At 41.5% G+C, this 22959-nt stretch overlaps 1 protein-coding gene across 4 annotated transcripts in view; it reads left to right on the top strand.

Annotated features, from left to right (window-relative positions):
• piezo1 (piezo type mechanosensitive ion channel component 1 (Er blood group)) overlaps positions 1–22959 on the top strand; it is a 75911-nt gene that overhangs the window by 24749 nt on the left and 28203 nt on the right. For all 4 annotated transcript variants that reach the window (XM_015367992.2, XM_015367993.2, XM_015367991.2 and 1 more), the window contains exons 3-9: positions 9751–9873; positions 10819–10861; positions 11304–11466; positions 20559–20760; positions 20978–21191; positions 21842–22013; positions 22416–22523. In XM_015367992.2, the coding sequence (XP_015223478.2) occupies positions 9751–9873; positions 10819–10861; positions 11304–11466; positions 20559–20760; positions 20978–21191; positions 21842–22013; positions 22416–22523 (1025 nt within the window). The remainder of the gene's footprint in view (positions 1–9750; positions 9874–10818; positions 10862–11303; positions 11467–20558; positions 20761–20977; positions 21192–21841; positions 22014–22415; positions 22524–22959) is intronic.

The raw sequence follows: 22959 nt of genomic DNA, 5'->3' as shown, positions 1-22959 counted from the left end.
GTAGAACTCACAACAAACCTTCCAGCTTTGGACTGACTGAACTGCGTCACCTGGTGACCCATGAGTCCCTGGTTGTCTGGCTGACCAGAAGCAATGAGAAAAGAGCAGCAGAAATGGTCATGTGGCACAGAGCAGCACTGAGGATAAGCCTGAGGATACCATAGATGAAGCCCTTCTGGTTGGTACACTCCTTACCACCTACATCTAAATCTGAACTGCAAAACCTGAAGTCACAAATAAAACCAAGGCTTCACATTGGATTAGAGGATTTATTTTTAGCCCCTCTATATTGGTGCCAGAGCCAAGGGCGTTCGTTACTGGGCGAGAAATGGTGTTTGGTTAAGGATAAGGTACAGCATGGTGGCTTTCACTGAGCTGCAGCATCTCTCTCAGCTCCCGTGCAGTCTGTGACGGCTGTATGGCAGGTGAAAAGCAGGCCCAGAAAGTGTGCCAAGAGGGTCAGGACATGGGGCTGCTGGCCTGCTGACAGAGGATTTATCTCGTGGTTTTTCAGGGATTCAAATGTAGTTCAGGACCTGCCAAAACAAATTGTAGGTGATTATAAAGCTGGTCTCAGCTTCTGTAAGCATCAATACATGTGCATCAAAATGGCTAAATTGTGCGGAGGAGTCACTTAAGAAGTATTATCAGTATCCTAAGGCTTTTTCAACAAAGCTCATTTTTGGCAGTGCTATACGTGGTGCTTTACACCCTAAAACAAAATGATAATTGCAGTATGATACAGAACGCAGAGCCTATGCAGTGACCACTGCAACATCAGGATGAACAGCGCTTGGACTATCCCTGTTTCTCATAATCCAATGATAAATCCCGTTCTTGCACTGCTTTTCAGTTCACAAGTAAAGGTCAGTCTGGGCAAAGTGAGCACTTTTAAAAGAATGTGTGAGTTGTGTGGGAGTAAGGCCGAAGCTATGGCTTTATTGCAGACCAAACTTAAGTTTTGTTTAAAAACCCGTATCTTTTAATTTGTTAACATGTTAGTTACATTTTTGCATAGTAGAGCCTGTTGCAATGTAAGTCAATAATAGACACAGTAGACACTGTAGGAAAAAAACACAGCAGAGACCTCAGAAATGTGTGCACCGCCAGCCCAAAATGGTCCTGGGGTTTATTTGTCTAAGCTATCAACGGTTTCACGCTCTGGAACCTCTTGGCCACAATCAGTTCCTGTTTGCGATAAGAAAGAAAATGAATTGCAGTCCATTATATTTTCCTGCTTCTGAAAAATAAACATGGGCCAGATGGGCTCTCATTGTGGGTCTCGCTGTTTGTCTTTATTGGCTTTTATGTTTTATTTAGCATCAATTTGCCTGTTTTAAAGGATGGTCACTGTTAAATATTTCACAGCCTGCGCAGGCCACAGCAGGTCACGCAGACTGGTGAACCGCAGGTTTGTTTTCTATACAGTAGAACAAGCGTTGCAGTGCTCAATAGGAGAATCAATGTAAGAGGTCAGAGATCTATTTCAGGATCAATCTCTGGCAGCCAGAATCCCCTGTTGGAAAAAACTGAGAGCTGCCAAGCCTGCAAAGTCTAAACCTGACAGCAAACAGTATTAGCAGTTTAATGAAAACCATCTTGTTTGTTCTTTACTTAAATTTATTGCTGTTATGGACTAAAACAGAGGAGTGCAGATGTGTATAATTAGGAGTCTGGGGGTGTGTAGCATACAGAGCTGTGCTTGGAAAAGACTGGAAGTTCTGCAGTACTACATTACAGTTGCAGGATTATTATTTTTGTTATTGCTCCCAGGCAATATTTAGTCATCTCTTTTGTGTATGATGGTTTTTTTCCAGTTGTCCCCATCTCTTGTCTTGGATTAACAAACACTTGACAGATCTCTCCCAAGTGAAGCACTTAAACAGTGTAAGAGTTTTCTGAAGATTCTCCCACTGCATTCTCAGGGGTGCAGTATAAGTTTGTCTCAAAGCCCATTGCTATGTGCATAAGTGCATGCTTTCTTTGTGGATGCTCATTTTAACAGTGCCTGTAGATCTATATGCTTGATCTATATTTAATAATATTATTATTAATTCCATACACTTATATAGCTCTTTACAGTATAAAGTGTGTCGGAGAAAGATGTGGAGTTGCACTAAGTGTCATGGAGTGATTTCACTATTAATTTCAAATTTGTAGTATGGCAACAAAGAGTACACACATATGTAGCCCATTTTTACTTTAGTTATTAATAGATATATAAACTGTGACTGAAGAAAGGAATAAAGCATTTAATGTTAAACAATTCATTTGCATGTCAGATTGACTGATGATTCCTAAACTCTTTTCTGATTCATTAACAGAATCTGTTTTAGAATTTCTGGGCAGCAGTGTTTTATTTGTTTAAGCCTGAAATCCCATTTCAAGTTTCTGCACCTCTTATGTTTTGTATTGTGCTTCCTTGCATTTTGGAGTAGTCTACCTTCAGTTCCTCAATATAAAAATAGCCTGTAGAGCTACTGCATAAAACAACCCCATTTGCATGATGTTAAACCATGTATTCTTAATGTGACAAGCAGCTGTCCTAAAAGTGTAATTTGTCTTGACCCATGCTGTCAGATGCTGTCAGTACCAATTAATAAAGGAAAACAAAGGAGAGAGATTAATAATTAAAAAATATTTGCTTTACATATTGGAGCTGTCCTGACAAACTGATCTCTGCAAAAGCAGTTTGCTGTTTAGTCTGTTTTTTTTATTGCTGGAGCTATTTACAGACGTAGAGCATCACTGTTCATGCAAAGCTCTTAATCATGATTTTTTCATGTTTTTTGAATTAAGTATTTCTTATATCAGACATTTAGACACTTATTCTTACTTTTGTCTTGAACAATACATCCATAAACCTCCAGTACCCTACCACACATTGGTTCTGTCAAAGAAACTGTGATAATTCCATATTAAGTTAATGTATTGAGCATCAAAAGACATCATTAGTGAGAGAGTTGATTGATTAGTAAGGTGATTTAAGCTGTTGAATGTGAGAAAAGCTTTCATGCCACAGGAACCTTGGAGGCTTGGCTGTCAGTACACTGTTGCTCACTGTCTGGGGTGCTCATAGTCAGCAGTTTGTAGCCAGGTACACGTAAGATGGTACAGCCTAACACCATGCATCAGTTATAAGCCCTGATCTGACCTATCATCATCACCGAAGCGTGATGGTTGGAGTAGTTGAGTCTAGTGGTTGATGGCAGTCTGATTGCGCAAGAACTGGCTCCTCACTTGCAGGCTCACCCTGATGTGACAACACAAGTTGTCACAAGCCTAACCAAGGTTTTCTTGTGAGATGAGTTGTACTACAGTATTACTGTAATACTGTGGATGCCCTACCAGGTCTGAGCCCTCTTGAACATGTACATGAACATGTATGGGCTGAGCTGGGACAATATGAGGCATCTAGGGCTCAGAGGCCAGAGATCAGGGACTTGTCGTCTCTACCCAAGAAGGAAGGAACAATTCATCTCAGGATATCTTAAACTAGTATCTGTTCAGTTTTGCATCAATATAATTTATAGATGCGTTTGTTTCAACGTAAAAACTTACGTTAAAAACTGCTGGACTATTTGTCTGTGACTACATTCATGCCATTAGTATCTTTAGTGTTCAGCTCTCTGTTGATGGATGATAAAATATATCTAATGTCTATCGAGATCTTGTTCATTTTTAAAATATATTAGATTTAGTAGCTTTGTGATATTTCAGATTTATTTTCAGAATTTCTTTTTGTAGTTTTACACATTAACATCTTAAATGGAAATAGAGTCCTAGAAAAGCTAAAGCTTATAAACTGCTCGTTCAGACTTACCATCTTAAACATTTGAGATGCAGTATTAATTCAATTAAATTGGTGAATAATGTTTCAAGTGAATGCCGTTTTTTTGTCTGGTACTATACAATCATCTGTAAGGTAAGGATCTGCCAAACAATTCTTCCTTGTACATCTGTCTTGGGCTGTTTTTGGATTGTCTTTCAAAAGAACAGTGATGAATTGATGAAGCTGTATCTTTTTCTTGTTTGTATACTCAAACACTGCATGATTCTTGCACATTGTGGGCTTTACATTGTCTTTGTTCCCTAGTTTAATGGACTTGTGAACTGTGTCAGTAAAAGAACTGCGTTGTGAAAGCCTCTCGCCTTGTAGAGTACTGTAACAGCCTGTACAGCTGTACTGAGTGCTAAAAAGTGAGTTTCAAAGCCTTTATTACGTCTGATTACCATGTGTAAGGAGTACATTTTGCAGTGTTGTATGGCACAAGCATTTTAGCACTTTATTTCTGCAGCATCACTGACAGTTCGCAAAGAATCTTGAAGGTTTCATTGAATCTTTGACTCTTTGAATTTGAAACTTCACCATTCTGCATTCCTTCCAAAATCACACCAATAAATATGTTACAGAGGCCTCCCGTTTCTAAGTTCTAGTTAAGAAACTGTTGTCAGTTGTTCAGTGCATGCTTATTGATTGATCTTGTGCAGATTTCTAAGTTGTGGCACATGTTTAATAATTTGTTTCAAACTGTGGAAACCAAATACGTAAGCACCATGTCTGTGTTTTATCTGTTCAGAATTGTTAAGGTTGAATCACTGAAACAGTAAAGAAGAGTTGAATTATTCTTGAGTTGTATCTGGTGAATGCCCCTGGCTCTAGAAAGGAATTGCAACTCCAAAGATTTTTGTTATTTCCGTACTTGTATAAGGTATAGTTTTTGAAAGTGTCCTTGCCCTTGAAATTCCGGAAATAAAGAAACAGGAAGGCAGGATATAAAGGGCACTGATGAAGGAAATGTGGTTTAAAGAGCAAAATATGTATTTATTTGCCATGAATTAAGTATGGCAATTATTTAGCTCATGGAGAACAGCTCATCACCCAAAAGTCCAGAAAACAAGACCTTTTTTAATGTTGCAAAGGAAAAAGTAATAGGTTTATTCCATGCTGGAAAAAAAAGAAGAAAGAAAACGCAACGTTTCGGCCGTGGAGCCTTCTTCACACCTGGTGGAGAGACGCTCCTGTCACCCCGCCAGCTGTGAAGCTCTGGCACGGGGCTGCGATGCTGTTAAAACAAGTGCTGGAAGGTGGGTGTGGGGTGAGTCCGTACCCTGCCCCATTTTGCCACAACTGTACTGGGAGAAAGTCTAGCTGCGAGCTGCGAAGTGAAAAAATGAAACTGGTATTAGGTACTGTAATATAAATCAACATTGTACTGCATTCTTTTCTGCAAACACTGAAAGTTTCAGGGTCAGAAAGTTAGAAATGTTTTGTGAGGCCATCCTCCCTTCTTCTGCAATTTTGCTTTTTTTAAAAATAATGTCGACTGTTATTAGCAAATCCCATGGCAGAGCTTGTGCTTTGTTGTTTTACCAGAGTGTACATTCAGACAGTAACATCTACTCAGCACATAACGTCAAGCACTGACAGGACAAAGGCAACCAGCCAGGTCGCTCAAGGCAATTGATTTCAGTCTGATACACACAGCTGCATCCCCACAGTGCTTTTTTGACTGGGATGACTCTGATCTGTAGAGAAGATCAGGAAATCTACAGAGCCACAGGAATGCACACTGAGCCATATTACCCATCACTATGCCAGGGAACAATACAAACTCCTTAATTTACGCAAAAGCATTTGGGTTTTGTTCTCTAATAAACACATGTACCGAGAATAAAAAAAAAAAACTTTCTTGAAGATAGAATCCAAAGCAATCTGTGTTAAGCTCTCTCTTTTGAATTGTCCTGTACACTATAAGCAGAACGTGGTCATGTGTGCTTTGTTAAAAGGATGTAGAACATAAACCACAAGGGGATGTGTTGTGCAGGTTGGTTTCTGACCCGGAATGCTGCAGAAAGTTAGCAGAGGCTCCTCTCTTAGGGCTCTGCCCCATTATGACGTGGGAATGGTGCTGTTATCCAGTTGATACAATGGGGTCATCCGTCCATCTTCCTGTGGAATGAGTGAAGGCAGACCCTGCTCCACCGCCTAGCTGCCCTGCAAGTGCCAGCCATTTCCTGTCAAAACACACCTTTTAAGACCTTGTTTATTTAAACTGGTAAAATAAGCAATTCATTAAGCACTGTCACATGGCATTTATTAGGCATCAGGCAGTTTGTTTTCGGAAAGACTCCCCCTTAATAGGCAATATGAATTAAAGGGAATATGTCATTTATTTTTAAAAATACTCTGTGCGCTGTTCCTGTGTGCACCTTGCAGGGGTATTATTTTTTTTCCGATGAATCATTATTGAGTTCAGTTTTTTGGAAACGGTACTGACCACAGAGCAATTCAGGACAGCTTTGAAAAACAGTAATTAATTACCAGGCCTTGGTGTAAAAAAATCTGAAATCTTGGAGGGTTCAGGCTTCAGGAGCAGACATAAACTATTATGACAGGTGTTATTTTTTTTTCCCTTTCTATGGAGTGGGGGCAGTTTAATGACTTACAGTTTCAGTCTGACCCCCACACTTCCCATAGAACAGAGGGTGTAACAGGAAGTCAAGTTTGTAAAACATTGTAAGCTTGTAGAAAAAACTTTTCTTAGTCATATCCTCTTCTATTAAATTGCATTTTAGTATTCTTAGTAACATATGAATTATTTATTTAAAATTAGACATAGGCCATAGAAGAAAACATTGTTTTTATGAACAAACGTTATTTCCTCATTTGACAAGTTAAAAGAATTGCAATGGTAATGCAGAAAAAAGACACACTTTATACTCTTATACTCAGATTTTCCACCACTTCCCCGATATACAGCAGAGACTTTTCTTATCTGTCGGCTTCATGAGGTTATGCACTCTGTGTCTTGTGTTACTGTGTCGGAGCTGGTAGTGGTGAATGAATCTGTCAAATAGAAACCCACAATTTTGGTTTTGTCTGCTGCAGATATATTTGAAACAAGCCTGCTGTTGAAAGGCAGAGTCGGTTAGTCTTTCATATTTTAGTCTGGAAAAAGCAATCAGCAAACTGACTCGATACGCATCACAAGGTCTTCTCTGCACTTGATAGGCCAATTGGTGTCCTTTTCCTTTCCAGCAAACTCTTGTCATGTGGAACTGGGATCGTGACCAGAGAGCACGGCGACTAAACCACAATCTCAGTCCTTCGACATTCTGCTGCCTGCTCACCTGTTTGTACAGTAGAACTAAATTCACTAGCATGAAGTGGAAAAAATAGAATGGGGAGAATAAAAACAAAAGAAAATACAAGTCTCAGGGGAGCCTGTGTTTGGTCAAAACCATGCCCGCTGAAGAGTATATCTAGGATACTCAATCTTGTTTTGCACCTCCATTAAAAAGAAGCTTTATTGCAGTGAGTCAGTGGCTGCTCTGGGCTGGATCCAGAGACCTGCTGCTGTAAATCAGGTTCATCCTTGGACCAGCAATGCTTCAGTAACATTACGAAACACAGACTGCCTCTAGTCACCAATACTGGAGGTGATACAATCATGATTACTGCACTTCTGTTAGAGACACTACGCAGAGTAATGCATTCATTAATCATACTAAGACACTGGAAAGGCTTTAAACTAAGATAGGTAATGGGGTTTTGCAGACTAATTGTATTAATACTATTATTAAAACCCTTTCCCCATATTGTTAAATTCTGGTGTGTGAGAATGTTCCCATTTTTTTTCTTTATAATTAAAATGGGAACAGATTAGTTCTTTTTTATTTTGAATGACAAAATTTAGATTTGCATTTTGTGAATGCAAAACTGACTTTCTCGTGGGAAGATAATACTTTAGAAAGGAGTGCATTTTGTTCTAATTGTTCTGTCTGTTTCAAGTATTATGAAAATAATGAATTGCTTCAAAGCAAAGTGTTTGTTTTCCAGTGGTTGTCATTCAGTTGTTATCGGGTTTTGACAAGTGCAGAGTTATCTTAGTGCTTTTTTTCTCTCCTGTCTCTTTCTCCCTTCTGCCATTAGAGCTAGGGGGATAACATTTCTTTTTTAGATTACGTTTACTCAAGAATTAACTAAATGAAAGCAAAGGTCAATTTTTAACAAAAGCACCAGAAGCCAAACAAGTAACTGTAGCCTTTTTATACAGTAATGGAACATTCTCAGGTGTCTTTATATAGTTTCTAGGAAAGCAGATAGAGAAGCTGTGTGCAGTTTTCTGTCCTGATAATGTGAAGCCCAGAACTGGCAGCAGTTCATAGGATAAATGAAGAAAAACAATACAAACAGTACAAAAGTACAGTGGATAAGCTGAATTTGATTTGTTAGTCGTTTGTGTAGTTAGAGATAATGCAGTGTACAAACACAATCATATCAATTTCTGTTTTTTTTTTCAAGTTTGTGAAGATGCTTGCCCTAATGCCAAGCCACATGAATGGTCTTAGCGATGGATGTGTGGGTGATTTTCACTTGTTCTTAGTGGTTATTTCCATCTTTCGTCTGTGTGTAGAATTCAATACATTTACCTCTGTTTCAGAAAGTGGAACTTTCTGTTGCCTTCTGTTGGGTAAGAGAAGGAATGAGGAATGGATGCTTGAAGCCTCTAACTCTTGTCAGAACATAGAACTGATGTGATTCATGTTCCATCCTGATGAAGGGGTTCAGACCGGAAGGTTTTCGGGATGAATGTAGTTTGTAGTACTGTGTTTCTCTAATGCTGATCCGCTCGTTTACTTAAAATGAGATTACAGAGCAGCAGCTTGGGATCCACAGGAATGAACTGGGGGCTTTGGGTAAACACCGCTTTAAACTTCAGAGCTGAGCTTTGGAGGGAACGTCACAGGTACACAGACTACGGACGACACACAGGAATATTCAGAAAAATTTCACTTTGTTTACAATTGTCATTATTATTGTATCAAACTATTTATATAATTATATACAATTATTGTATTAAAATGGAGATGTTGGTTGTTAAAATTCAAAACAATTTAAAATACATAAGAATTTTGGAAGCACTGGAATGGTTTTAACAATGCCAACAACTTTAAATCTCAACATTTTGTGGCAGCTCTTTTAATACACTCTCAGTCCGGCGAGTGGAGGGTGCAGTGAGGGGCTCATCTGTTGAATCTATTTAACTTTCAGAAGGTCGCCTTCACTGGAACTTATTAGAATAAAAGGGCTCTTCAGTTGTATTACTGCCTTTTCTGGGCAATCTAAAATATTAATGCTGAAAGGGGAAACCCTAATGCTTAAAGGAAATACAAGTCAATTTCTAGGGGGCCTGTGGGGTGGAACCAGTGTATAAATAATTCTTATATTATTAAAAACCAACAACCTAGTTATCACCGCCAAAATCACAAGAGCTGCATACCACTACCTTGTAGTAGCTTATTTTCTCCAGCTCGGCTCACTTTCACAAAGGGTTCTGTTATGAGTCTTCTGACTGCCACTCTACGATAACCCTGTTTGTTTCACTCCTTTTTGTTTCATTTGCTGTAAGCTTCCACATTTGTAGTACTCTTTTCAAAAATGTCTTTCGGCGGTATTGCTGTGCCCATTTTGTCTTGGCAGTCAGCAGTTTGTTCTGTTCATTACCAAAATACTTTTAGTTTTAACTCTACGTAAATTTGGGAGCAGCCCAAATATTTTCGTAAAGCCAAAGAAACTGTTTTAGAGGCTATACAGTATATAAGGGAGGGAGAAAGGGCCTGCTCTGACACAGCACACAGCTGCTTTCCGTACTGCTCATAAGCTCATGGTGCTGTAAGGGTTCCCTGTGGTTGTGCAATTCTGATGTCTTCATGTGTGTTAGTGTTTACGTCTCTCGCTTCCAGGTCATACTGGGCGTTTTATCAAGGCCCTGTTTGCCACCAGTCTGGTGTTCCTGTTGGCTCACCTCACCTTTCAGATCTGCCTGTACACTGTTCCCGGCCTGGATGATGAGCTGGGATACAACTGTGAGTGCTACAGTATCTTACTTTTTCTAAAAACAAAGCCCAGACAGTATCTGCAGTTACACCTTGTATTCTCAAACAGTTGACTCTTCAAAATCAATATGGAACAAGACGACACAAGTATGAAGTACATAGAAGTGTATTTAAAGCCAAGAATGGGTATTGTTTTACTCAAAGGGTTGTAGGAGAATGGAACAGGCTACCCAGGCTACCTGTTCAAGAAACAATTGGTTGAAACTCTTGTCAGTTAGCTTTTATCTACCAAATAGGGTAGATGGGTTCTACAGCCTCAATTTCTTTATAATCTGTCTTATGTTCTTGCATCAAAAACATTGTTTTTTGTTCATATAAGAACATCGGATTCTGTTTTTTATTTTGGTTATATAATAACATCTGATTTTTATGTTATATTAAAGTGAAAACAAACATCAAACTATTTTCTGATTGAATACATTGTGGGAGTCTAAAAGGTTAGAAATAATATCCTCTTTTCTCTAATTCAATCACTAAATTTACAGAGTATTTCCAGAATTAAGAAAGCAACATCTGTACAGTACAGCTCTGATCTCCATAGAAAGAATAAGAATAAGTTACAGCTAGCTTAGTGAATGATGTGCTTATTGTAAAAAAAACATATATATGTTGGCTATAAAAATACTTTCTTACGTTTAGCATTTATTTAAGCATTTCTGCTCAGAATTTACCATATTTGTTAAAATAGGCTTTATTTTCATTTGCAAAAAACACTGTACCTCAAGAAGGCTAAAATTATAGTCTTACTAAACGTGTAGTGTTAGGATAATATTGGAACATGTTTGAACAGGCAATAGTCCAGTGCATGTAGATTACTCACTGCTCCCTGATAACCTCTCCATTCTGTGCGGTTTCTCTGCTTTTCGTGCCTTTTTGCAGTTTTCTGCAAGGTCACATCTCGTTCTTGTTTTGCAGGCAGCTCCTGGGAGCCTCTGTCAAGACACGTTGGAGTATCCAGGTATGCCAGGAATGTCAGAGACAGGTTGGGTGTGTTTATGGAGCATGCGTAATCTTTTGAGAGTGAAATGTTCCGATTTCCTCAGCTTTGGAATGGAGACGATGGAAATAAGCAGAGCCTTGTTGGGCTGTAGAAAGGTGAACTACATGTACACGTGCAGGGGGAGATCCCAGACACTGAAGAAAGAGGAGGCCAGTTCATCAAATCCACACTTGATTAAGAGATTCGGTTCTTCCATAGTCTTCCCAAAGAGAATGATTTTGACTGGAATTTGCATGCATCAGCTTTGAATATAGTCAGTGTTATCTCCCAGAGTTGAGCTTGGATTCTCTGCCCTGCATAAGCCCCTTGTCTGTGGAAAGATCTTACAGTAGGAGTTATTACATATGGCTGCTTTCTAGAATCGGTTGGCTTGACCTCATACCCTCATCTATCATGTTAGGCTTCCGCTAGATGACTTGTGGAGCACTCTGCGACTGGTGGTCCCAGATGTGGGCATCTTCACCGTATCGCTAGCAACCCTGATTGTGTGCAACTGTCTGCTCCGAAAAAAGAAAAACGGGCAAGGAGATGGCCAGACAGCAGACACAGAGCCGACGCAGCAGGTGAGTGAAAGACCCCTCCACACTATCACGGGTTTCTGAGCAACAGATGCATCTTCATATCTCGCAGTCTGAACTGATCTACTTATTTCAGTGGTAAGCATGAGCTGAATCTTTTAAAAATGCATCGGTGCTAAGGGGTGGTTTAATTTTGCATAGTGTACAGTGTACTGTTTTGCATATTGTACTTGTTGTGTGCAAGAGTAACGTTATCATGTTTCCTCAGTCAGGAAATTAAAAAAGCTGAATCACTGCACGTTGAGCAGCACCATAGATATGGCATCCATTTCTTTCGTTTCCCTTTGACCAGTTTCTTAAATTTGACCCCAAATCATTTCCAGCTTGTTTGCTAAATACGTCATTGCGTTTGTCCCTGAAGCAGACAAATCTACTACTGACTTCACTAAAGCTCTTCACTAAAGCTTCATTAAAGCCGTTCAGGAGCTCATAATGAATTTTACAAGCTTTGATTTTAAATTTATTTTCTATTCAACAGAAATGGGTTTTTATGATCATGAGGCTTTTATTAGTGTTTCAAGTGGCACATGAATGATGTAATTGATTCTAAAACTCACAAGACTCGCCACATGATTAGCCAAGCTTGAATGCATAAGTTCCCGTGTTTCAAGCAGAATACAGCAATTTGACTGTTGATATTTACACAGTATGCATCCAAGAACCCCGATAATACGTGCAATGTCTATCAATGCCTTGAAAGAAACTAAAAAGTAACTTACACGAATGCCATCTTTGTTGATTCTCATTACAAAGAAAAACTGAACAAAGCATTTTATTTCTTGAAAACAGTAAGAATTTCGAATTACTAATCTCTAGGAATTGTACACGGGACATGTATTCTGTGTCCTTAGTGCTTAAAAACTAGAAAAGGTATGTGCTATTTTTGTTAGTAGCAATGCGATACCATGTGCAGTAAGTGTCTTCAGGAAAAAAAATAAGTCCTTGTTAGAATCTAAAGGGCACTCTATTGGACAAGTTTCTTTTTATGTTCTGCTGGGCTGTATTTGTGTGTTTTCTGGGTGTGTTCCTTAGACACCAGAGAGTGACATAATGGGTGGTTTTGTGTGGGCATGGGATAGTGGTGTGTGGCTGGGCCCTGCTGAGTGGGCTTCCTACATCTCAGCGTGGGAGTCTGGCAAATTCGCCGCCACAGGGAAGTGGTGCTAAAAATCATTCACCAGCCTGGCGCTGTGACAGCCTCGCCAGCCTTGAGGGCCTACCAGCGGCGCGGAGCCTAGGAGCTCTCTTTGTCTTCCGCTGCTTTCTTTCAAAAGTTCTCCAGTGGGGAAAAACACGTCTTCCTTCACTGTTTGGTTTGCTGGAAACTTCTGTGGGGTAAAATTGTCTGCATGCAGTTTTGTTTATTGGAGCCCTTTTTTTATACTCGGGTGTCTGGAGTGCTGCATTTCTGACTGCCATTCGCCTTAAGCCTCTCTCCCCCTCTACATGTGGTTTCCAGCTCGCGTTCTCCCCTCCTCTCCGCTCATAGTCTTGTGCTGCCGAGTATACGTTCTGCAGCAGCTTCTTACCCTGTTACCACAGCAACCGCACCAACAAACACCAGCTTCTAATTATTACTAACGCCGGGAAGTACAGTGAAGTTTTTCTGTAGCTCGATTAACCAATGAATCTGTTTGCTTATCGGGGCCTCCTGTGCTCTTGAGTCTAAAATTGTTTGGCAAAGCATTACGGTCTTATTTCTTCACAGAAATCTTGATATCCCAGTAATGTGTAGCGTTAATAACTCTTTGCATGTATAGAATTTTCACCCTAAAGGATCCTAAAGTTCCTTATTCTCTTATTCTCTTCATAAAGGGCAGCTCCCACATAGGCCTCACGTGGTAGCCATTTTTCTGTATTTTATTATACTTACAAACTGATCCTTAATGACCAAGTAGTCAGTACACCGGATTAACATCCCATCCGAAAGACAGTCCCTTGCCAGAATACTTGGGCACTGGACTGGAAATTGTGGTCCAGAAGGAATAGTGCCACCTACTGGTCCATTAGCGCAACTCGGTGTTCCTTAGACATCTCCCATTCCAGTACTGACCAGGCCAGGCTCGGCGTGGCTTCTGAAATCTGACCAGATCAGACTAGAAGGTGGTCATAGACTTCATCTACATCAACAGATTTATTCATAGCCATTTAAATATGGGCTTAAAGATGGTGTTGAGCTGAGTTTGTTTGTGTCTTGTTGGTCAGCCTGTGTGAAGGATGCCTGCATAGCAGGACTACAGGTGGCATGCCCAGGCTACAGTACAGCCACCTTCTCTCCCCCACAACAGCTGTGTGCTGAAACAGGATGCGGTGTTGGCCCTTTCAGCACCGAGCAGTCCACAGATATTCCCAAGGCTGCACGACTTAAACCTGATCTGTAAAACTAACAGAAAAAGTGCAGTACGGGTCTCATTTGCAGGACGTCTGGCAGAGAGAACTGGTAGACAATTTTTCATGTGGATCTGAGCTTGAAGCCACAGTAGTACAGTATGTAGTATTGGATCGCACTTATCTGACAAAGAGCTTTGGCTACTTCCTGCATTTATCTCTTACTGACTCTGTGTTCACAGTTTTTGGCAATGTAAGTGTAATGGGATATTTCAGAAGTAAAGATTTTTACTGAAATAGTTTTTTTTTACCACAGTTGGGCATTTTGTTCTGTTTTTTAAATGTCATGATATGCATGTGTTATAATGGCGCCTGATGTGTTCAAGCAAGGAATTTTCAGTTGGGTGTCATTTGACTGGAGGAATGCAGTGTGTAAGGGGACTATGTTGAGGTGGAGCTTTTTTATATCTGAATCTTCTAGTTCTGGACTCCCTGTGTGTAATTATATGAATAAACGTCACCTCCTTTTTTCATGCCCTGCATTCCTGTTATTATAGGGTTTGCCAGTGTCTGCTACAGACCATTTTGAAAAGTATGCGTTTCTTAATCTAAGTATAATTTCTCTGTTAAGTATTTTTTTCTGAGTTTGCAGTAGTTTCATATCTATTTAGGAAATTCTTGTGTATTTGAAGTTTCCGTTTTCTGCATAGACTCAATTAAAAAAAAAGTATTATTTAATGTGCCATGAAAGCATGAAATGAAAAATGGTTTTCATTTATTGACTTTAATTTAGCTATGAGAAAAGCCTTAAGCTTTCCAAAACTTTCAGTTATCTGAATTGCTTGCGATTGAAATGTGAGTTCAATGCAGTGTCCTGGCTGTCAGTGAAATAGTGTTGGATGGATATTCCTAGTATCCAGAGGATTTGGGGTCAGTATTAGGATTCACGTTCCAAGAGTGAAGTTAGTAGCACATGTTGTGATGAAGAAGCAGTTATTTCAGGAGAATTATAATCACATCAATCCAGTGAAACAGAGAGGGTAATCTGTCATATCGCATTACTGCTGATCTGTGTGTGGAGGGTGGTGTTAAGCTGTGAGTCCCTTAAGAGGGAGGAAGGGAGTTGTGCTCTGGTGTGAAACAATTTAAAGTACAAATATCTCCCTGCCGTTCATGATAAAATATTGGTCAAGAAGTTAATGCAGATGCACGGAAGAAGCATGCAGATCTGGGAAGAGGGTTCAATGTCTGTCCAGAATGTCCTGTCCAGGGGTGGGCACCATTCCAAGAAGGACATTTTTAAAACAACAGGTTTTTCACAGTCAAAGCATCTTGGCCTCTTTTTTTGGAGGATTTTCCTTTCAACTTTTCCACTTCCCTGGCTGTTGGTGTTGTTGTGCTGTGTCGGCCTTGCCCTGGCCACGTTCTGCGGGCTAAGCTAGCATTGCCACGGCAGCCAGCCTCTGCTCCACCCACCTGTCGCCCATCACCGGTTCCTATGGAGACCAATTTGACAGGAGACCTGGATCACCTGGAGAGTATTTACCACTTTGCACGGTTTCAGATAGTTCAGAGATATTTAAGGACCCTGCTCAGTGCTTTGTTATAGAGTTTCACCTCTGAGCGCTTCAAGCTTGTTTCCCCTGCGTTGCTTTTCTCCCATGTTCTGTTGGATTCGGGACTTCTGCTTTGTTTCGACCTCGTTTCTGGGTCACCCCATGGTTTGGGATCTACATGGTGTTTATCTCGTCTCTGTCATGCTTTGACTTTGTTTCAACGGATTTCCCCCTTGTGCTTTGGACTGTTTTGGATTTACTGCCTTTGACCTCCGCCAGCTCGACCACGGATCTGACCTACCATACCTGCCCTGCTCACAGCTCTGTTGCATCACTGAGCCCCTGGCTGGCTGCAGGAGCACATCGCCTGCATGCTCCACATGCTCAGCCTTCCTGCTCGTCTCCCAGAGTGCACACTTTCCTCTCAGCCCGGTCCCCGGGTTGCACGGTTTCCGCAGACTTCTTCACTGCCTGTGCAGTTCCTGTGTCACCTGCCTCTCGCCCAGCAAGTGGGTTCAGCTTATGACTCTCGATCTGCTGCTGGTCCCACCGATCAGCAGCATCGAAACATGGTGTAGAGAAAAACTAAACATGTATGTTTTTCTGTCAGCTGCGAACGGCAAAGCCAATTCATTTAAAAAAAAAGGCTTCTGCGCACGTTTCAGGAATGAACAATTGTGGATGTACTGCATCTCCACAGCAATACGCTACCCAAGCACTGGATGACTTCAGACAATTAAAAAAACAGCCTGCTATCAATTACAGCTAAATTAGCACTCAGTAGCGATAAATATCTACAATGGTAATTACATCCTGGGAATTGCTGTCCATGTCACTGTATCTTTTAATTGTTTGTAATTTAACTTGAAATTGACTCAAAAGTGGGTTACTGACACCTTTGTGTTTTTTTTCCTGCTAGTTTCATATAAGGAACATTAATAATTAATTGCTTGGGTAATTTTTGATCATATGGTCTTTTTTTTATTTATATGAATACTGTTGGTGACAATAAAATTAAGGCCACCAGATATAACTCCTATATAAGGAATGAGCTCTCTGTGGTTGATGTGCTCTTAATGCCAGGCTAGTGGGTCACCGCATATCTAAAATCAATACATCATGAAAGAACAGCAATATTAACGTAGCTGATTTAGGTTTTTCCTACTGAGAGTACTCCAGAGAAAGTAGTCATTTTATAGATATGTGGATATTAACAGAGAGGCTGGGGATATATGCATTGTTTCCTGCTACATTTGTGCCTCACACAACAGCTTTAACAAATCTGACTCATAGGCATATAAAATAAAACTATAAACCTTCCTTCCAAGAGCAGTTATTCTGTTCTAGTCTGAATTGGATGAGGCAGTAGGTGGCCTGGTACCACATTAAATAAATCAGTGAGTGTGCTGTGTGAAACACAATACAAACTCTCCACATCATAGCAACATTTTTTCAGTCTGGGTGTTACAAATATAATTGGCTTGCATAAACTCTCTTTACAGACTTGATACAGAGAATTTGTGACAAAATTAGAAGTGTAAAAAATAGCTACAGTGAAAAATGTAATTGCAAGACCGCAAGGACATGTGAAATTGGGAGTTTCCTTTATTTAATGGTGATTGATTTTTGAAATTGGACACATTTTCTAAAAAAAATAGCAGCACCATGCATTTTGAAGTCATTGGCATTGGGAATGTACCCAGTGGGATTACTAGCATGGTGTTAAATTTTTGGGCGGAGACAACACTCTTTTAGTGTATCTTGTGTCAAAGATTCTGCAAAAACCAGGGAGGTGTCTCCACAATTACCTCTTCTTCACTAAGGTAGGTATGGAAAATGTAACTTGATGAAATGTTTTTGCATTTTATTCCTCAATCAGCTCCCCTTTTTGCTCATCGGACTTTTCTCTGCTCCCTCATCCCCTTCCCTGTCTCCGCTGGCAGCTCTCCCTTGGCAATGGGATGGTGCTGCGCTGTTCCCTACAGAGGGGGTGTGTGTTTCGCAGGGAGTGAGTGGGTCTGTGCGCTGGGCTCTCTTGTCAAGAAGTGGGCTTCTGTGTGAGTGTTATTCCACATGGCAGGCTGACACTGACACTGGAAAAACCATCAAGCACCACCAGCTGGCCCAAGCCAAGACAAACAAGGAGGAAGGGCTCTCTGTCACTCAGAGCGCAGTCAGTAACCCTGGAGAGAAGGGGCCAGCAGGCCAGTGGGTCAAGGTCAAGTAATGTCGTCAAGAAGTAGTCTTTCTCCTTTAAGGCTCTATTAAACCTCAGGCACTTCCTTCGCAGCACAGGAAGTCCACTGTTACCTTTTGTTAACCCTGTCATTGGTTTATTGGGAAAATTAGGCAACCCTCAAGGCTACATTAGAGGAGTATGAGAAAAGTATTCACAGGGAGGTTTGTGCCAAGTAAGACTTGAACAAAACACCGAGACAAAGTGGAGAGAGCGAGGCTTAAACAGCACAGCGGAGTGTTGTGCTGCGTCAGGCCTGAGATGCCCCCATGGCAAGTGAAAATAATTCGCACCGCTTTTAATAGGAGCGTGGAAAGTGATCTTGAGCCGTTGACAGGGCATTTATGGGGGCAGCCTGCATATTTAGGAATGATGGAGGGGGCAGACGAATGCAGGGTGCAGGCACAGCCGGGTAATATGTTAACCCTGGAAGCCACCTGTCACTGCGCTGTCAGTGTCTCACACACCGGACTAGCGCTGGCAGGAATCTCACTGCTGCTTCGGCCTCCACTCAGTCGTCACGGCTGTCCTCCCCAGCTGTGGAGCAAGAAGAAAACACCCCAAGCTGCTGGATAGACTGTTTGTTTTCTTGTCAATTCTTACAGGTGGCAGGATATGGATTTATCTTGACTGAAGCTGTTATTAGGCTGGTAATGGCTTATGGTTCTGGTTTAGGTTAGGAATGAGGTTGGTCTCTGGGTAAGAAGGGGGTTTTTCTTTTTGGCTTTGATTAAGAATGAGGCAAGCGTTTAATCTGGGTTAAATTTAAGGAATGGTTGCGCTTTCTCTGCTGTTACTGGGTACAGCTGAACGAGGAGGCATTCCAGCACACTTGTTATATATGGCAAATAAAAAATCTTGAATCTTGAATCTTGCTGTGCTTCCTGGCTCTGCCAGCCCCTGCTGGCTTCTCAACAAGTCATGAGCATAAGAGCTCAATCTCCGTTTCCACAAGTGCTGATGTTACTTTCCAATCATGCAGGGAGAAGAGTACTACAATACTTGAGTTTCTCCGGACGCTGGAGAGAAACACCTATACCATTAAACTCTAACCTTCAGCAAGATGCTTCTGCCATTTTGCTGTGCAGATATTATCTAACCTCTTTTGATGTGCATTGGTGCACAAAATACATTCAGTACCAGTTTTCAAAACTTCATACAAATCTGTGGACATCATCACAAATTCAGCTGTGATTGAACAATATCTGAGCATGCTCTGGCTTTGCAGATGTTTTCCTGAGCAAAGATGAGAAGATCGTGTCTGTTTTTCTAGGTACAGGCAATTTTATTTAACTGGTTTGGTTTGTGCATGTGTGATGCTTAATGGCCGGAAAGAGAATGTTTTTGACAGATTTATAAAACCTTCTTGCTTTCTTTTTAATTGCACTGTTTTGATTTTGGTTTCCAGATCCCTTAGAGTGTCAGCCAGTTGGGGAAACACTTTCCTGTAACTACCCTGACACCCTGCCTCCCCCCTCTCATAACAGTGTTCTGCATGCACTGTGTTTACCATGGCATCCCCGTGATTTTTTCCAATTCTTTATGAGTCACTGACGTCGTCCCAGGTGCTCTGGGCTGTCTGCCATGGTCTTGCATAATGCCAAGCGTCACAAAGGGTGGATTGGTGTTAAGGTGGGGCTAAACATGAGAAGCCGACCTCAAAGTGCATGTAATGTGGCTGTAGAATAATAGCCTTTGCAGTTACCAAACAGCAGAAAGACTGGCAAGGTATTGCCTGCCATTTAATTCAGTATATGTCAAATGCCAGTTTTATGACTAACAGTGTGTACTTCCTAGATTCCACTGGTCATTACAAACTAGGATTAAAAGGCCAATCACATGTCATTTATTGATATGTCCTCTAAGCGTATAAAGTATATCATAGGATTGCTGGCTTTGTGACTGAAATCTGCATGTGTAAGGTTACGCAGTTACAGTTCTGTGAATCCAGTGTGTCTGAAATGCAGTCTGATTCCCCCTAGTGGAATTTGAGGGCTACTGCAGTCCTGCAGAATAGCAGCGGTACTTCAACTATGATCTAATTCTATCTTTTTTCTGGGAAACTTGCATTTTGTAACAGAGAAATGTATTTATTATTTACACCACTCAGACTCATTGCCCAGTCCTCATGGATTTTGCAAAAACAAATTGGCTGGGGTTGGAGAGTGGAGTTGAGCATGCTGGATTATTTGTTTTTAATTCCTTTGGCCTATAACCCAGCAAAGGTAAACCAACAGTGAAAAATTGGTAGCCTCGCCTAGATTAAATGCTACCAACACGTGTAAGACCAAGTTCTGCTTGTATTGAGTTTTATCTGTAAAATATGTCTATAAAAACATATGTATAAATCTAAAAAATGTGAAACAATCCAGTTTCAGGTGGGTTAAATGGCCATTGGGCAGACTTGACATCAAAGACATCAAAAGCAGTTTTGGAAGACTGGTTTTGGAATTCTTCAAGAATTACTTACATTCTGCAGTCTCTGACCCCTGCAAAGTAGCACCTGATGTGAACACAGGATAATTTTCACAGACAAAGCTCTTTTTACAGCTTTGGTTGACCTTTGCCAGGTCACTGGTCAAAGCAGGTTTTTTAAAAATGGCTAGCATTTCTAAAAAACCCTGGTGTCTTTTTTACACCAAAGTCTAAGAGGGCTGGGCAACAAAATCCCTATTTTCTGGTTGAGATGGTGTGGACTAATGTTGCAAGACCAAACATTAATATTTCTAGATGGTAACAGAACTAAATACAAGGCAATGACTTGTTTTTTTCCCCTTCAAATCCTAAACTAAAAAGATCCTTTTATCAGTCATGTTACCTAAAGAACGGTCACTCGAATTAACATTCTGCTGCTGTTTTTGTTACTGAGAATTTAGCGATGGTGAATCTGCAGTCGCAGGCCGTGTTCTAGGCCTCACTCACAGCATGGCTGACCGTCCACCTGTTGTTGGTTTCAGGGGGAGCAGAGGGAGGAAGAGGAGGAGGGGGGAGATGAGGAAGGCAGGACCGCCCTCAGCGAAGCGGAAGACGAGCCCCCGGAGGTGGAGACGCCCGCCCCGTCCCGCATGGCCCTCCTGGCCGCCCGCCTGCACGCCGCGGGCCACTCCTTCCTGCGAGACCTCGGCAGGGTCTGTGCCGTCGCGCTGCTTGGGCTGTCGGGTGAGCGAGTTCATTAAAGAGCACCAGCAAGGGCCTCCGCCCCCTCAGTCCGTACTCCCTACACTCACTCTGCAGGGACGAGACATGTGGGAAGCTAGAAAAATCTAGCATGAAAGATGATATACCGGGGGAAAAAGTTCAAAGCAACTGGCGGGCAGTGTCTCTGTGTGAGGGTTTACGAAGCTGTTCTTACCCAGGCTCTCTGGCTGTGTTGCAGGAATCACTCTGCCATCTGCCTTCTCTGGCGTCTACTACCTGCTGTTCATTGGAGTGTGCACATGGTGGGCCTGCCACCTCCCCATCAGCCCCCTGGGCTTCAACGCACTGTGTGTGATGGTGGGCTTCTTCACAGCGGGACACCTGGTCTGCCTGTACCTCTATCAGAGCCCCTTTGCCCAGGAAATCTTTCCCCCCTCCAGCCTCTGGGCCAGGTCAGTGTACGGTTTCTCCTGAGCCCTGTTATTGAGAGACACTGACACTGTAGGGGCTGCGCTTGGACTGAAAGATTTTGTTTTTTCTGGATTGGTGATGAAATTCCATCTGATATACGGAGGAGTTTTAGTCATATTTTAAACGTGAAAACAGGAGGCAGGTCAATCAATTTCTAATTCCCCTGAGAACTGCAGAGTGATGGAAGAGGGGACAGCTATGTGTGGAATGTTAATGGCCAAGTGCATTCTGGAATGCCCGTAGTCCAAAGCCTGCAGGCACCTGCCATACCGTGAGTGAATGTTCCTGTCCCCCTTGGTCAGTCCCACTGGATACCTCAGGCCCCGATGCCAATCTGGCAGGCCCAGACAGCAATAACTGGAAAAACAGGGGATCTTTGTGCAGACTCGGGTGCAGGCTCTATACTCTGTGTGTATAAAAGCCTTTTATCTTTTTGCCTTGTGGAGAGGGAATATCCCTCTTTCATGAAATCTAATCTTAGGCTCAAGTTTGATAGCACAAGCACGATCTATCTGGAGTAGAGGAAATGAAAATGTCTTACAAGTTTGTGTTTTGTTTTTCTTCCCATTACAATTATGAAGCAGTGTGTCAGCATTATACGGTATATGTATCTCCCAAATTCTTTCCTCAGACTCTTTGGCCTGAAAGAAATTCTAAAGCCTTCCAACTGCTCCTCTGCTGCTGAGCTGGTCTTGAACACGGATCACGATTGGCCGGTTTATGTCAACCCAGGGATTCTGTTCCTTCTGTATATCACCGTGGCAACTCTTCTGAAAATGGGACGCCATTACTCTTCTGATAAGGTTGTCACACCTTTATTCCTTCTGGACTTGTTTTCTGATGACGAGTGGTTAGAAGTCAATTTTTATATCCAGGACATTGACATTTGAAATATTCCTTGCTTCCAAGACACTGAAGGATTGTCACAGGATACTCCATCTCTGTGAGAGGCAAGAGAAGGCCTCTGTTCATGTCTTTATTGATGAATTTCAAACATGGGTCACAATATTCCAGATCCAGGGCTCTTCTGGAAATGTATAACCTGGTAGTAAATGTAGGCTGTCTGCCACAACTGCAGTTCTCTGACCTCTTCTGCCTCATGTTGACCCTTTAAAGGAAATAAAAATTGAATTCCATTTATGTAGAATGACCCTGGTAGGACTGCCCTGTGTTTCTTGAGCTGAAGAGGTGTGTCGTGTTTTCAGAAGGACGAAGCAGGAGTGAGGTCCAGGATGTCCCAGGACGGTGGTGGGGGGGACATGGAGCTGAGGTCGTGGGTCTCCGGGCGTCGAAGTAGTCAAGACGAGACAAAGGTGAGCGAAGTTCATTACTGCCTTGAAATTGGATTTCAGACCTCTGAAGCCCAGGGCTGCATCCTGAGGTTAATCACAGTGTCTGAACAATAAAAGTCACATCTAATCACTGTGTTCAAAATTAAGAGCTGGTTTCATACAGTGTGATTAGCACTAATGTAGAACTAGCTACATGTTAATTTAGGTAATGTGGTGTAGGACTAGGGCTAAGCAGGGCTGGTGAAAGCAGCCATTAGTCTTTTTGGTATGCATTCAAAAGCCTGCGTGGGAATCAAGGGCAATATAGAATAGTGAATATAGACATCTGTATCTCTCAGTGAAATGCCAGATACTGTATGTCTATCGTTGTAAATGACATCTTACCTTTTGAAATATAAGTGTAGGTTAATTGAGATGTAAAATATAATATTGTATGTATAATTATATTAAGTATGTT

The sequence above is a fragment of the Lepisosteus oculatus genome, chromosome 20 (genome assembly GCF_040954835.1).
Source record: "Lepisosteus oculatus isolate fLepOcu1 chromosome 20, fLepOcu1.hap2, whole genome shotgun sequence".
NCBI classification, from domain to species: domain Eukaryota; kingdom Metazoa; phylum Chordata; class Actinopteri; order Semionotiformes; family Lepisosteidae; genus Lepisosteus; species Lepisosteus oculatus.
This window is presented reverse-complemented; position numbering and strand designations above follow the sequence as displayed.